Source organism: Micromonas commoda, chromosome 1 (assembly GCF_000090985.2).
Source record: "Micromonas commoda chromosome 1, complete sequence".
In the NCBI taxonomy this organism is placed as follows: Eukaryota; Viridiplantae; Chlorophyta; class Mamiellophyceae; order Mamiellales; family Mamiellaceae; genus Micromonas; species Micromonas commoda.
The window spans coordinates 1454176-1470164 of NC_013038.1; the positions used below are offsets into that span (position 1 = coordinate 1454176).

A 15989-nucleotide genomic window follows, 5' to 3' on the forward strand; every position below is an offset into this window, starting at 1 on the left:
AGGTTATTGAGTTTATATGTCCTTATTACGTATATTTTCTTCGTTTCCACCGTCGCACTCCTTTCCTCCGGCGTACAACGCCAAAAAGACGCCGGTTACCTCATCACCATCAGGTCACCGACGACGAAGTTACCATACGATCACCGGTCGGTTGCAAATACAGACACGTGCTCCGCGCCAAACAAACGGACAGGGGGTCACTGGTCACCGCATTGATTTATATTGGTCACCGCGCCGAAATATTAGAGGTACTGAATACTGTCACGTGATTGGTCTATTTGGCATTAGCGCGGTGACCAAGCGGTGACCACCTCGGACAGCTTTTCAGTCTAATCGCGGTGACCAGTGGGCGGATGATGCAGACATCGCTGCGCGAATAGAACAATCAACACGCCCTTCGTCAATAAATCCCCTTTCTGATGTTGGACTGGTTCGTCGTGGTAGATGGCAGTGTTTGTTCTCTTGAAGCGCGGATAATGTTCACCACTTTTTCCCTTAAACATTATTCCTACCTAGGCAGCTAGGCGTGGCAAAATTTGCCAGGCTAAGCTAGGCTGACACGCTGCGCTGACGATGAGAAAGTCACTACGAGATGTGTAGTACATTATTGAAGGGATGAGCTAATGTCACGTAAATGATTTTCTCGCCAGAGATAGACGAGGGACGGTGAAAGTTCCTAGAAGAGACACGCAGCAATAGGCAATACTGGCAATAACAGGTGCAGGTCAATACATGAGTTATCTCGTCGGGACAGCTTCTGATATTCGGGCAGCAGCGATCGGCTCTTCTGCACAAATTTTATAGGTTGGGCTGACTAAGCTTTGCTTGAACGCTAAAGAGATTGGTTTTGTTTCACCTGTTGTGAGTTGCAATACTGGTAGTTTCTACCTGAGGACGTCACCTAAGGCGCCTTGCTTCACGCTCGGACTCCATTAGAGTGAGGATGTCGCCTGCAAAGGTTGAAATGGTAGAAAATCAGCTGCAAGGATTCTGAGTAGCTCATCGACATGCTGAGGAAAGGTATAAGTGGTGTTCACCTTCTCTGACAGGGCCCTTCACATTTCTCATTATTTGCCGGTTTTGGTCGTCGAGGAACTTCACCCGTACCTGGGTCACCTGCGGGATGTTGCAAAAGTAGTTCGGCAAGGATGCGGCGATTCAAGAAACAGAACATTGCACTTAGTGATTCGCATGGGATACTTACCTGGCCTCGAGAACCCGTGCGGCCGATGACCTTCATAACGATGGCGCTGTGGAAAGAAAAAGATGAAGCCGCCAACATAAATTTCACAAAGCCCTAGCGACGTAGACGTTCGCGGCAGGTCCCATAAAATAGGGAAAGGAAAAGGGCGATGCGCGGATTTGGGCATACAGTTTAATAGGATCCTGACACGTTGGGTTGGAGTGGGGAGCGAGGTTTGAAACAAAGGTTTCCTTCGCGCGATCCGGTTTGCATGAACAGGCGTGGAAATTCCGCGTGAAAAACGAGCGTCCGCACCACGCGTAGTCGCGTTACTGGGTATCAAGCCGGAGGAAGGGCGGGGGGGATGCAGAGAAGATCGCAATGTGCGCACCATGTAGACGTTTCAGCTGCGACGATCTTGGTTAGTTAAAAACGGCGTCTGTTTGTGTTGGGGAGACAGGCGTTGCGCAATCTTTATGACCCTCACGCCGTGCAGCTCGTCCACATCTTTGTCTTCATTCGCAGTGACAGATGTGTGTATTTGGGAATAGTACGAAGGTACAAGGTATGTATGAAATAGTCTAGCTAGCTATCTATCATATATAGTATACCCTCGTAATATACTCTTATATAAAGAGTAGTATACCACTACTTTTCCCTGTATCGTTGACTTTATTTCGGTCGGCAATGGAGTTACCATACGATCATCGGTCGGTTGCAAATATCGACACGTGCTCCGCGCCAAACAAAAGCACGGTTTCAGAGGCTCGTTGACGGTATATTAACTCGTTAAAACATGATTTTATTTGGACCAGGTACCATATTGTCGGAGCTTCTTCTAGTTCTGCTGCAACGCAATATCTCATGACGCAAACTCGTCAACACCAACGCACGCTCCTGACGATGTCGTCCTCCATCTTTGGCGCCGAACGGCGTATTTTTGAGCCGCTTACCGCGCTCGCCGTCCCGAGTGGACCTTACTAGCTAGGCGCCATAGGGGGGAAAACACGCGAGACCCTGTTTTAGTCAACGAGTCAACGAGATCGACGGGTCAACGATATGAAAAGTGGTCTACTACCTGATATATATGCGATCGATTTACATTTATGCATGCATGGCTAACTACGAAAATCGCATCGCAACGGGTATGGGAAAACTGATCGGGTATCTGAGCTTTTCTCTCAGAGCTTCTCAGAATATCGGCCAATCAAGGAGAAAGGGGAGCTTCGGCAGATGCAGCCAGGCATTGCGCGCATGAGTTGTGCCCGCATGGATGTCAAACCGATAAACAGGCGCCACAGAAGTGTCGAGAGGGTCCATGCACCACGTTTCGAAGCAGGGCGCGACTTTACATGGACGCGGTAAGCATGGCGAACCCGCGCAGGCGCGATGTCATGGGCAAAGAAAACAACTCGACGAGTTATGAACCGTCAGAAGTGCGATGCGCGTTCGTGTTCTTCTTCTTTTCGCCCTCGCGGGGACAGATTTTCGGCCTGTCGGCTCAGTGAAAACGTTATGCACATACCATGCCCACTGCACACGGCGTCGCGCGGCTCTTTGCGCGTAGGCGCGGCGCTGGAGAGCGACTGAGCGCGCGCCAAGTCGAGCAAAAAAAACCTGTTCGGCGAAGCACATGCAAATAACCTCGGAATCAAAACGAATTATGATTAACTCTTTGTGTAGAAAAACGTGGGCGTAGCCACAGGCACTCCCTTGTCATCCCTACCCTTAATAAGTTTCGTTCGACAGGAATAATTCGAAAGTTATTTATATTACTACGTACCTTCGTACATATATGGAGGTCATATGGATACGTGTCTATCACTTCTATACCTATTAATTAAGAAGGTATAGATATTAATATATGTATATATATATTACGAAGGTATAGATATGGTATATATGAACGAGATATTTAATATTTATCCATGCGTACATATACACATAAACCTCATGATATACGCATGGTTGTGATGTGTAATAAGTGATGAAGTCCTGGAAAATTAATAATAATGAACTACGGATATATATATATATATGATGATGATGATGGTATCCATACGAAACTTACGGTAGTATAAAACCGCAGCTAGCGAGGCTTATGAGATACGTTCGTGTGTACTCCGAGGTCGTCAGCAGATCTAGCGAGACAGAACAACCTCTAGGTTTGCTCCCCGCTCTGAGACAGATCCATTTCATCCATTCAAACCTAAGGGAAAGATGCAACCCCGCGTATTTCTTGTCAGGAATGCTCCCCGTTTCCTGCGCGAACCCCGAACGAGAACTAGAGCTTACCACAAGAACGTACGTGACTCATAAAACAAACTATACGTGTCGGCCACGAAGTGACGCACCAACAAATATGACCATCGTCAGAGTTGCTTTCTCGTCTCACGTTACATGCCATTGTATGCCACGATAGGTTGTTGATCACTTTCAGAGTCCTCGGAATGTCGGTTCTTTTGGTAAGATGTTTTCTCACCACAACACTGTACAAACCTAATTTTTTTATTTGTCTGCAGATAAGGATGACATCAACGTCGGCACTGGACTTGTCGGCGCCCCAGCGTGCGGCGATGTCATGAAACTCCAAATTAAAGTCGACGGCGAAGGCAAAATTGTCGACTCGTGCTTCAAAACGTTTGGCTGCGGTTCGGCAATTGCTAGTAGCAGCGTAGTTACTGAATGGGTGCAGGGACAGCACATTGAAGAAGCGGTGGCAATAAAGAACGACGAAATCGCAAAACATCTCAACTTGCCGCCCGTAAAGCTCCATTGCTCTATGCTTGCCGAGGACGCGATAAAAGCCGCGGTCAAAGATTTGAAGCGAAAAAAAATCGCAGCGGGAATCCCGATGAAATAGTTCCTTGGCAAACCCTGTTAGTTGAGCAAATAATTTGGGTCGCAGAGACTTCCACCCCAGTGCATCGTGTTAGGAACCAATTCACCTCCATCTAAATGGAGACGACTCTAAAAATTATCGATTCTTTCCCTCGTTCAACTGCAAAAGAAGGGCATCAATTATACTGTTTAAGGATGTGAGGGACGCGAAATCTTGAATAGGAGCATCTGACAAGTCCTTGTCAGATACTTCAGCTTTTGAAAAGAGGGAAAGCCCTTTTTCTGATGCGACTGCAATTGCGGGATCGAGGGGGATGCTTCCCAAATATTCAACACCGGCGCGTTCACACATCTTCAAGGCTCCTCCTCGCGATGCTGGAAAAACGTCAATTTGGATCCGTATGGAACTTGGTTCGAAATGAACGTTTGCAGAGGAAGCTGTGAAACCAGATGGAAAATTCTTTTGGATCGCGTCGCGGACTTTCAATGTGATGTCGGATCCGTTCTCCGCCGAGGTAAACATTACCTGAGCACAGTTCATCGGTAAATTTAGCCCGCTCATATTCTCAACAACGCCAAGTATGTTGATCCCAACTTTTTTGCAAAAATTTATTTCTTTCCGCACATCTGCAAGCGCCATCTCTTGAGGTGTGGTAATTATTATCGCCCCGTCTATGCCGGCAAGCTTCATGTGCTGAACGACGCTAAGATGCTCATCAGAAGTCCCGGGCGGGGCATCTACGATCAAAAAGTCTAGATCTGTCCACTCGGTGTCTTTCAAAAACTGTTTTATTAGGCCATCCTTCCTAGGGCCTCGCCAAATAACTGCATCATCAGCATTCGGCAATAAGAACCCGATAGACATTAGAGACAGATTATCCGTTACGAAGACTGGTGACCAACCGCTATTAGACCTGTGCACATCCTTTCCTTCTTGGCCGAACAGCAGAGGAACCGATGGCCCACATATGTCAACATCAAGGAGACCGACGCGGTAATTCCGCGACGAAAGAGCGTATGCTAGCTGTGCAGCAAAAGTACTTTTCCCGACGCCCCCCTTGCCTGACAGAATGAGAATTTTGTGTCTTACAGATTCGAGGCGGTCGCGAATAGCGACCACGTCTGAATGTACACCGTGTGAAGCTGCCGCGCAAGCACCCTAATAGCACGAATTCGCCGAGGAAAAAAAAACTTAGATACATCTTTATATGCTTTTCAGATATGAGAACGTCTCCTCTTACCTGGTTTGGACACCCCGTACAGGCAGGAACCTTGCCTGCCGCGTCAGCGTTTGTTCCTTTGGAAGGTTGAGATCAGATCGAAAAATGGAGTCCTCCACAGTCAAAGGCACCTGGACAGTTGGTATTCGCATCTTCTGGAATAGTGACTTGATCCATTGGCCTGGTTTTAGGTCGAGATCACAGAAACCTCGCGGTGTGGTGCACGACAGCACGAATATGGCAACTTTTATAAACATCAAACCGAGCCTTTATTTATTTATTTTATCCACTAAACCCTTTTATTACCTTCGAATGTATGGATACTTATTATTATTATTTTAATTTTTTACAGTCATTCTATCTCATCATATCATCATCACCAGCCAGCACCACATAATAAAATATCGGAGTCAGGGGAAGGCCATCCCGTGTTGACGCGCCCGTCCCGACCGTGGATGAGAGTTTCAGGACATGCCGTCAGTGAAGGACCTACTCGATGTATCGTTTAGAAGCTGATGACGCCATAACATGATACCACTCTCTGTCAAGATTCGGAAGCACGCGGTGTCGCCGTGCGCGCAAGCTGGTCCATGTCCAACTCTTTCCAACCACCTCGTTTTTCGACATCTCGGAATCTTGACAAGCCTCAGGTAGGATCAAACTGTTTGCCTGTGCTAGCCAAGTGCGAGAATCGGGACAAATACAACGCCCACAGGTAGATGGTAACAAAATCCACCGTAATATCCCGAAAATCGGGAATCGTGCTAGAGCGCACAGGTGACTTGTCAGGTCCGGATTGAAAATGAAACGTCCCTAACTGTTTGCCACATCCCTCGGCTACAAATAGCCCGGCTACAATCGAAATGCCCCAAATATCAGGTTAATACATATGTACGAATGAAGGTATCTATACTTATTTTATGGGCAATGATTTTATATTGAGAAACTAGGTGTTTACCACGAATCCCGACCACAAACCCCTAAGTTAGAAGTTAGTGACCGGGTACGGCTGCACGTAGTGTTCGTGTGCTCCGTACATTCCGCCACGAGCGCCGTGCTGGCGATCGTTGGTGACGGTCGATCCGGCGACCCTTTGCATGAGCGAGATGATAAGCGTGACGTGTACGAGGGCGAGGTTGCGAAGGTGGATTTTATTTATTATTGCATATAAATATAAATATTACCTTCGTTCGTGTTATTATATATATTAGATGTATGAAATTAGACATATATATATTTTATATGTAATAAAGCTTTATTCGTTTCGTTCGTGCGAATGAACGTAATAACCTATGAACGAAGGCAGTATGATAATTAATACGAAGGTGTGCAGCATACAATCAATCAAGTAGACTACTATAAAAATATGCTTACACGTGCCTCGCGCTAGATATATAGCTACTAGTAGCTAATAGCCTATCTAGCTAGCGAGTCAGATACCTTCGAACGAAGGTACGCGCACAAATAAATAAAGTAAGGTATACGTGGGTAGAAACCTACGAAGATATTTTTATGTCACCCCAGTCCTTGCTTGGCGCGGCGATGTTGAAAGACGTTTCCCCTCGACAGTTTCGTCGCTAACCACACCTTCCGGGCGTTCAACGGTTATTCGCGTCGACGTGGAGTGGAATATGACATATATGGACGGACATCGAACACATTTAGGTTTATAGATCCGAGCGTGTTGCATGCATGGCACATCGGGTTCGTCAGTATTTATTTGTAAGGTTACTATTTGCTTCTATATTTTTGCCGGTCCCGGTCAACCGGGCTCATGAACTGAGCTGCCAGCCAGAAGGTTTGGATTGCTTCTTTCTCGCTTTGATGCGGCACGCGTTACATCGTCTAATCTGTTCTGACATCCATGCATCCAGGCAAGGTGACGAGCATTTCCGGGTCAGGCATACCCGGCTTCCGCGTGAGTTACACTTGTGCCTGTCGCTAACTTTTCCTCGATTCGTATGTTTCGAACGTAACTCGTTCTGAACTTTTTGCTCCAATAATATTATTAGGATGGTCAAGGAGAGAAGTCACATTTCAGTTCTCCTGCCGGGGTAGCAGTCAGCTCTGATGGTTCGGTCTACGTGGCTGACTCTGGTAACAACCGAATTCGCCGAGTGAGTTCAAAAGGACATGTCACTTGGATCGCTGGATCAGGGCTGGCTGGTTTCTCTGATGATAAACTTTTGCGGGCTGAATTCAACAGACCCCAGGGAATAGTCACCATCCCCACAGGACTCATTTTTGTTGCAGACACTTTGAATCACAGAATTCGCCTCGTCAGTTTACACGAAGGTCTTGTCTCGACATATGGTAAGGTATTCCGAGTTCGTCCTATTCCTCGCTTGCCTTAAAAGGGAATAAGTAAAAGTACGTTGGTAACTTTTAACATATCTGTGGTCGCGCCCTACTTTCTGCCGGTTCTGGAATCGCTACTTACCGGGATGCACCTGTTGCTACTCAAGCCTGCATCCGCGGCCCAGTTGGGCTCGCGTATCATTCCTTTTCAGGTGATTTGTTCATTAGCGACACCGACAGCCGAATCCGTGTAGTTCGGCAAGTTGGCATAGTGGAGACAGTCCTAAATGGGGCTGGGATAGCTGGGTATCTAGATGCGATTGGTATCCGTGCTATGTTTAATCGACCAAGTCATATGACGCTGAATGAAGATGAGAGCATCCTATATGTAGCTGATCGAGCTAACAATCGGATACGGCAGGTAGATTTACCGACAATGACAGTTACCACCATTACAGATTCTGAGTCACCTTCCCAAGATGCCGGCACACTTGCGTGGAACGAAAGCTTTCCGCCAGAATCTCAGCGGGGGATATATTTCGATGAACCGTTTGGCATAGCTTTCTACACGGAACCCGCCAAAGTTGGCGAGGATGCTAAAAAACTGTTTCCGAAGAGGGCATCGGTGCTACTTGTCAGTGAACTGCGCTCGCATAGGCTACGACGGCTCGTGCTGGTCGGTGACGTCAGTGGTTCTGGACAGGCCGGGCCTGCGTCATTCATGTACGCCGGATCGTATAATGCAGTCTCTGGGCACGTTGATGAGCTCGGCCCAGCAAGTATGTTTCACTCGCCATCTGGAATTTCAGTTGTACCAGGCACAGACGGCGGCGTCGCGTTTGTTGCAGACGCAGGAAATCATATGATTCGACGAGTAGAGAAAGAACTGCCGAAACAGTTGTACATTAGTGTAAAAAGCAATCTCCACCCAAATACATTTGAAGACGTGGATGAATACAGTTTTGGAAATGGCAATATGGCTATCAGCCATGGGTATTACAGCATAAACGGCCCACCTAACAACGAGACCTCTCATGCATTTGGCTTTGTGTCTTACTCAGACGAGACGCATGTCCTGACGATGTGTGCATACCCGTCATTAGAATACTTTGTGATTTTTAAAGGGCCAATTCACGTTATTATTTCGGATGTTTTTCATCAAGTGAAGGGGAATGTATACATTTCTTGGAAAGGAACAGGACCGGGGGATGAACGTGCGGAAACCTTCCGATTGAAGGACGAAGGTGAGGACTAACTTTTCAAAAGCTCGTTCAATTTCGCTGCTAGTCACAAACTTTGTCCAGAAATGTCCAGCGTAGGCATTCTACTTGACACGGCTCATGGACTCGCTATTTCTTTTCATCCGGACCGTACCTCCAGGGTGCACCAACCCTAGTGCTCCAAATTACAACGCCTGGGCGATTCATGACGATGGTTCTTGCGTACATGGCACTCGAGTTGTCTTTGAGGTCAACCCCAATGGTCAATGGGCCTCCTACCAGCTTGAAGGTCCAGGGTTCTATTACGGGGACATTGTCGGGCCGGCGAATGAAGGAGACTATCCTGAAGATGCTGATGGCCATATCATTGAGTTTACAGCCTGGCCACAAGTGATCTATACAGGTATTTGATGGTCACGTTGCTTTCTCTCCCATCCTTTTAGGGCATCCTCATTCACCATAGACAGGTTTCAGATATGACGTGCATTGTATCGTGAATCGACCCTATATCATGTGCATCTGCACGGAACAGCTCGTGCTCTGATGTCAGACGCGGCCGGTCAAACGACTTCATTCAATTATTTTAATTTTTCTAGTGTCGATGCATCAAGTCAGCATCTCGAAGCTGTCAGACCAGCTGGCCCGGGGTGCACCAAAAGTGACTTTGTCAACTACTCACCATTTGCCACCATCGAGGATAACTCTTGCGTGGAAGGGCGTTGGCTACAGGTGGATATGTTTTCAGCTTTTTTTGCTTCAACTGACTGGTACAGCTATGGGCACATTGCATTATTTCAACCATTAGTCCTCGGTGGTCAGGCCACCTTCCCATCAAAGCTATTTTTGTCAGCAAACATCACCGCTCAAGCATATCTGTTTGTTTCACCTGGGATATTTCCCCTTAAAATTTTCGGCAATGCAAGGGTGCAGATCACTCTTAACGACACAGGCGACCTTCTTATCAGCGCCGATGGAAGCGACTACTCACACATGATTGATTCGTATGGATTCGCTTCCACACTTGGTGAAACTCTTTTTCATTTCTCCGTGCCAGAAAAATCTATCCAACGTCAGGTGGTAAGCTCTGAAGGCGGCGTGATAGGGAATTACAAGGCCGGCTCAATCATAATCGGGTCTGCTGCACTTGAAAGTCCAACTGTCGTGGGCATAGATGTGGCAGCTGTGGAAGGCCTTCAGTCGGCAACCTCATTCATTGAGAGCTGGAGGCTTGCTGGGAAAATATTCCAAATGACACCCCTTAGGTTGAGGCTTGCGTCACCTGTCACTGTCATTATTCCGTATGATGAGCAGATGTTGCCCACTATACTCGGGAACGACGAGGCCGTCGTCATTGGGGCTTCTGACAAAAGTGGGGTAGATTGGCGGGTAATGCCAGGTGCCTCTTTTGGAGCCAGCAAGGTGCATGTTGATGTTGATAAATTTTCATTACTAGCAGTCGCAACGCGTCCAGATGTAAAAATGATATTGCCCCAACGTGCAAGACTAAGTGGTGGAACGAGTATAACCTTGATTGGTAATAATTTGTGCAGTGCATCGTACAGCAAGGTACTCTGCAAGTTTGGAAACGATTTTCACAATGCCCAAATCAAAGGAGAATGCAGTCTCGAGAGTAAAGTTATAATCTGCCAAACGCCGCAAGTTGCAAAAGCAGGGTTTGTGAGCGTAGATGTACACGACGCGAGTACACTTCAGAGCAGCCAATCCGGCATACAGATACTGTTCACCAGTGGCGAAAAAATATCAAATATTTCACCCGATGCAGGACCATGGACTGGCGGTGCTTTTGTGATGGTTGTGGGAATGCATTTCAATTTTGTTATTGATCACTCACACACAAATCGCATGGGAGATTTATATGCATCCGCCGCACGAGAAGCAGACCCGATCTATTGCTATTTTGACAGTCTACGTCCATCTAATGGATTCGCGATTTCATCAGTCCTTGCGGTCTGTGAGCTGCCACCCGCCCCTCTTTCCTATGACCAAGTTTACATCCGAGTTGCTCTTTCTCCGCATGATGAGACAGATGGAAGTTTTGCTGCGTTCAAGTATCGAATGCCTCTTACTCAATCCATTAAGCTCATGGGTGCTGATGGTTCACATATTCATCACAACTCCCAAGCTGAGCCTGAGCGCGCAATGCTTACGAAGATGCAAACAATTTCATGCTCAAGAATAGACCAACAGGTCGTTGTCCCGGAAGCTTACGTGCTCTGCGGATCATATCTAGATCCTGCAATCCAATGTCGTTTTGGGACGCTAACTGTGGAACCGTTGGTGCTAAGGGTCGGCGTGCTTCAGTGTAGGCCCCCATTCATGTCGAGTGAACATTCTGTGATGATGGGTAAATGTATTGCTGCTCCATCATTGAGCATAACTGGCATCGTGGGTGAGCCAGCCACTGAATTCACTCATTCAATGCGACCAGCCGTATTGCACACCCTGACAGAGTCGAAAACAGTTTATAGTGATTCCCAATACTGCACATTCTGTTCTGGCTCGTTCCATGGCATGCCTTTTGAGATGGGTTATGCCCCGGTGGACATATTGCAAGCTGACAAACACTCCTTAATTACACCTGACCTTCTTCAAAACCCTGAATTATTTGAAATACATGGTGACAGTGGATTTGTGATGACATCTCTCAAAGGTGGTGGGGTATCAGGAGCTGACGGCGGAGGACTCGTGTGGTTGTCAGGTTCCAGTTTAGGTCGTTACTCCTCTAGCGTGGTGCGAGATCAAGTTGGCAGCTTGTTTTCTGCCTATCATTTTTGGTGCGAATTTGGTCCAGTGAGCGACACACAAGTCGCGCATCGAATTGACGCTGGCTTAGTTGAATGTGAGGCGCGAAAATATTCCGTGGATATGAACACGTCTGAGAGATGCGACTCGAGACAGATGAGCGCGGCACATGCGGTGTCATCTGCCTTATTTGTATGCGAGGGACCCCTATTGTCCAACAGCCACTCAACACCAAATATAACTCAAGATGAATCCTTTTTTGTTTCTGTTTCTTTGCGTTCGAACGGGGACGGGTACTCATCAAATGGAAATTTTCTTCCATTGCTACTGGTTCCCGAACCTTTACTTGAAAGCGTTTCTCTGAATCATACCCAATCGAGAGTTGGAGGTGGCGCAATCAACCTTTCATGGCAACTGCCACACGATAGATTGCTGTCTGTTGGAACACGATGGTTCGCATGTGCTTTCGGCACCATAGCGCCAGTTAACTTGGTTTTACATGGCAAAAAATCTGCTACTAGCGGGACCGGGTTATGTCTGATTTCACCACATGCTCACTGCTTCAACGAGGCACGGCAGTCATATATAGGATCATCGGTTGACTGTAAAACTCAAGTCTGGGTTTATTTACCGTGCACAGGCCGAGCAAAAAGTGAGAATCAACACTTCATTCATCAAAAAGATTTGTTTCCATCAAGGCAGGCGTTTGTTACATACACGCCAAGAGATAAGTTTAGCACCATGCCTTGTTCATCACGCAATACAGGCTTGGCCTCATCAGACTGGAATGAATTGCTACACATCACCACGAGCTCAAATCCATATACTTTTTTAATTGTAGATGTTCGTACCTTGCCAAGCACAGTCAAATTTGCCAATACACATGATATCAGATTTAAAGTCAGCGGCGAAAATACACCAGTGATAGTGAACGTCTCGCCTTCACAAATAACATTACATGGGCATGCTATCCTGAGATTATTTGGCAGCAACTTTTGGTCCCCCGACGAACACGGAGGGTTGGCACTACTCTATTGCTCAATAGGTACCAGCAGAACTATTATTACGGTGGTATCATCAGTCTATGCCCTCTGTGAATCTCCGGCACTTCACAGTTTGCTCGCGACAAAGCCGACTGATGTTTGGCAATATGAAAGGAAACGTGTGCATCTGGAAGGAAAATTGTATCGTGGTGACATTCATCCCGCTTCTTTTAAAGCTTTTTCCAACAACTTTCCTGCACTTGTGGACATTCGTATTACCTCTAAGCATGGCATATGCGTTAGCGAAGGAGGTTCACACGGCCTGGCGGCATCTCTTCGTCCCTGCGTGTCTTCAACCACGCCGGTAAGAGCTTTTGCAAATTATGGTGGTTCAATAATCACGGTCCCGGGTCAGCATTTTTCACGAAGTGCTTGGCACTCAACCTGTCGCTTCGGCACGACTTACGTCTCTGCAAATATAATGACTGCGACACTGGCCACCTGTGTCACACCTGCTCGCGCAAAGGGGATAGTTCAGTTTGCATTTTTTGCCAATGGAGTACGATCCCTAGATCGGCTTCCACTAAATTTTACCTTCACATAAAGAGTTATGATCTGCCCAACTTGACATGTATTCAGATGGCTTCCGGCGTGAATGCCGCAAATAAAGGACATTTGATGGCTCTATCGATGTCATATTTGACTGAAGATCTGTTTTGTTTGGTTGGTGTGATCATGGAGCGTACACGATCCAGCTCCTGCGTTGCTGTTAGGAATAATAATGTGAAGAACGCTTTTTATTTGTGTGTTTCGTAAATGAAGCGACTAATGCACAACCAGTACTGCATATAAAAGGCAGTGAACATAACATACAGATAGGAACAAGAACAAAATCTTACGATCATTCATTTCGCAATTCAATGCAATAAAAAACACCTTCGAAGGTAGCAGTAAACTCCCCAGTGTGCCCGGACAGTCACGTAGATGTATGCGGTGTGCGGTGTGGTGGAGCGCGTCCGTCCCCAGGTGGTCGGCATAGCCGCGTCGCGCGAGCACGCGTCGTTGTCGTCGTCGCTCCTCGTCGTCGCTCCTCGGTTCGTCCGACGCCGGTCACTTCTCCTGCGCCCGTGCACACGCGAACAGCGTCGTCACGCTGAGCTCGAAACCATGCCGGTTTTAGCAATATCGAGTTGGCATTATTTGGGTCGCTTCAGGACAGGGGTGACGTAATTATTTGATAACCCGGCCTTTTGAAAATCAAGGTATTTGCTCATCATAGGAGAACGAACACGCACACGTGCACACTCGCGGAGAAATTCAGCCGAGGTGTTTTATCTGCACAAAATACAACCCTCATTTCCCGTTGCCCACGACTGTCCCTTCAAAGTTGTTGCGACAAATTTTTGATTCACCCCCTTGCCATCGAGCAGTCCGCGCCTCCAACATAGGCGCGATCTCGAACCCGCCGAACGGAACGTGGTTGCAGCCGTCACCGTCTCGTTATCGAGAAGTGAAACGACCCGGTAAACCTCCGTTTCCGCTCGTGGACAACACGTCCACGTGCTCAAATAATTTTTGTTTCAAGGTCTCGGGCGCTAATGAGCGCATTTGTCCTGATCAGCAAGATCCGGACATTCGCGCGCCAGGGACCCCGAGACCTTCAAACGAAAATTATTGTGATACGAGTATGCGATCGTTACTTTTTCAGTGGCGAGGCGTGCGCCGCGGACGCGCGCCGAAAGAATTTCCCGTGTCGGGGGGGATGGAAAGGTGTATCGGGGAGTGTACCTGAGGCTCTAAATCCTGTACAAAAATGTTCGTCGACGGGTTGGGAAGCGCACCGCCGTCGAACCGCCGTCTTTATTTCCCGCGAAAAGTCGGTTTTAGGGCCCAAAAAAAATCGATGGGGATGGATGACCTTTATTTATTTATTTATTATTTATTTAATACCTTCGAGCGAGTATTAATTAAATAAATATATACCTTCGTATTCTGGATTTCAGGCAGCTGTGAACACCCCGGAGGGGAAAAGTTTTCAGAACGATATTTTCAGAACGAAAATTTTCAGATAACTCGTCATTCTTGAGTTAATCCTCCCTTATGGTAGTAGTTGTAGTAGTAGTAGTATGTAGTAGTAGTATGGATATATAGTAGTAGTAGTAGTAGTAGTAGTCGTGGTAGTAGTATCTCCGGGGTGTCCACAGCTGCCTGAAATCCAGAATACGAAGGTATTTTATTATTTATTAAATCAAAGACAGAATATTCGTTCACGCACGTAATATGAAGAGATATATCATCAAATAACGTCTTTTAAATAACGTCTTTCTCGCCGTAAAAAGACGGAGCAGGTTGAAACAACATATATAGTACCTTCGAAGGTAATATTTATATATATGATAATAATATCATATTATATTAAGATAACCCTTGCTTGCTTACTTGCTTGCTTGCTTGATTATTGCTTATTTTTATTCGGCAAAGCCGATAATACACCACCTTATTAACTTCCAAAATGTAACGATCACCTGGTATCGTTTATCAAGGTCGAAGGTCTATCCGTCCCATACATTATTGTTGACATTATTTTTGACACTATTAAATCAAGAACGATGGTCTAGCGCTACATATATGTTGACGACATTTTTTACACCGTTAAATCAAGAACGACGGTCTTAAATCAAGAAATACAAGGGAGTGCCTGTGGCTACGCCCACGTTTTTCTACACAAAGAGTTAATCATAATTCGTTTTGATTCCGAGGTAATTTGCATATATGCTTCGCCGAACAGGTTTTTTTTGCTCGACTTGGCGCGCGTTCAGTCGCTCCCCAGCGCCGCGCCTGCGCGCGAAGAGCCGCGCGACGCCGTGAGCAGTGGACATGGTATGTGCATAACGTTTTTACTGAGCCGACAGGCCGAAAATCTGTCCCCGCGAGGGCGAAAAGAAGAAGAACACGAACGCGCATCGCGCTTCTGACGGTTCATGACTCGTCGAGTTGTTTTCTTTGCCCATGACATCGCGCCTGCGCGGGTTCGCCATGCTTACCGCGTCCATGTAAAGTCGCGCCCTGCTTCGAAACGTGGTGCATGGACCCTCTCGACACTTCTGCGGCGCCTGTTTATCGATTTGACATCCATGCGGGCGCAACTCATGCGCGCAATGCCTGGCTGCTACTGCTGAAGCTCCCCTTTCTCGACTCTGATTGGCCAAAATTTCTGAGAAGCAGAGCAAAGCTCAGATACCCGTTCAGTTTTTGGCACTTTTCAAATTGCGATTTTAGTAGTGTAGATATGGTCTAGCGTTACATAGACTATATATTAGTTGTCCGCATAGACTATATATTAGTTGTCCGCATTTTTGGATTTTTAGCTCGAGAATCTTGAGACAGTGTCCCATATAGTTGTCACACGATGTTTACTCATATAAACGGGTATTTAAATAGGGTTTGATATTTACATTTACATATTTAAATATATAAACGT

The 15989-nt window shown here is 46.7% G+C and overlaps 6 protein-coding genes across 6 annotated transcripts; 4 read left to right on the forward strand and 2 right to left on the reverse strand.

The window, feature by feature from the left end:
• Positions 1-581: 581 nt before the first annotated feature.
• On the reverse strand, positions 582-1649 carry RPS28E (predicted protein). The gene is made up of 5 exons (XM_002507628.1): positions 1575-1649; positions 1373-1386; positions 1205-1250; positions 1038-1116; positions 582-950 (listed from the first exon to the last, which is right to left on the reverse strand). The coding sequence occupies exons 1-5, from the start codon at positions 1575-1577 to the stop codon at positions 898-900; spliced, it is 195 nt and encodes a 64-aa protein (XP_002507674.1). The 5' UTR covers positions 1578-1649; the 3' UTR covers positions 582-897.
• Positions 1650-3605: 1956 nt separating this feature from the next.
• MICPUN_77432 (predicted protein) lies at positions 3606-4046 on the forward strand (the record flags this gene model as incomplete). The annotated part of the gene is made up of 2 exons (XM_002507228.1): positions 3606-3648; positions 3706-4046. Coding segments are annotated over 2 exons (384 nt in total), but the record flags the coding sequence as incomplete, so codon positions are not given.
• Positions 4047-4160: 114 nt separating this feature from the next.
• Positions 4161-5421, reverse strand: MICPUN_77385 (predicted protein; the record flags this gene model as incomplete). The annotated part of the gene is made up of 3 exons (XM_002507629.1): positions 4161-5183; positions 5266-5321; positions 5376-5421. The coding sequence occupies 3 exons, from the start codon at positions 5419-5421 to the stop codon at positions 4161-4163; spliced, it is 1125 nt and encodes a 374-aa protein (XP_002507675.1).
• Positions 5422-7108: 1687 nt separating this feature from the next.
• MICPUN_55382 (predicted protein) lies at positions 7109-7598 on the forward strand (the record flags this gene model as incomplete). The annotated part of the gene is made up of 2 exons (XM_002507229.1): positions 7109-7162; positions 7257-7598. 2 exons carry the CDS (start codon positions 7109-7111, stop codon positions 7596-7598), a joined length of 396 nt encoding a protein of 131 aa, XP_002507275.1.
• A 299-nt stretch (positions 7599-7897) lies between these two features.
• MICPUN_55383 (predicted protein) lies at positions 7898-8797 on the forward strand (the record flags this gene model as incomplete). Its single annotated transcript, XM_002507230.1, has 1 exon — positions 7898-8797. One exon carries the CDS (start codon positions 7898-7900, stop codon positions 8795-8797), a length of 900 nt encoding a protein of 299 aa, XP_002507276.1.
• An 85-nt stretch (positions 8798-8882) lies between these two features.
• MICPUN_55384 (predicted protein) lies at positions 8883-13423 on the forward strand (the record flags this gene model as incomplete). Its single annotated transcript, XM_002507231.1, has 3 exons — positions 8883-9165; positions 9295-13350; positions 13408-13423. The coding sequence occupies 2 exons, from the start codon at positions 8883-8885 to the stop codon at positions 13110-13112; spliced, it is 4101 nt and encodes a 1366-aa protein (XP_002507277.1). The 3' UTR covers positions 13113-13350; positions 13408-13423.
• Positions 13424-15989: the final 2566 nt, after the last annotated feature.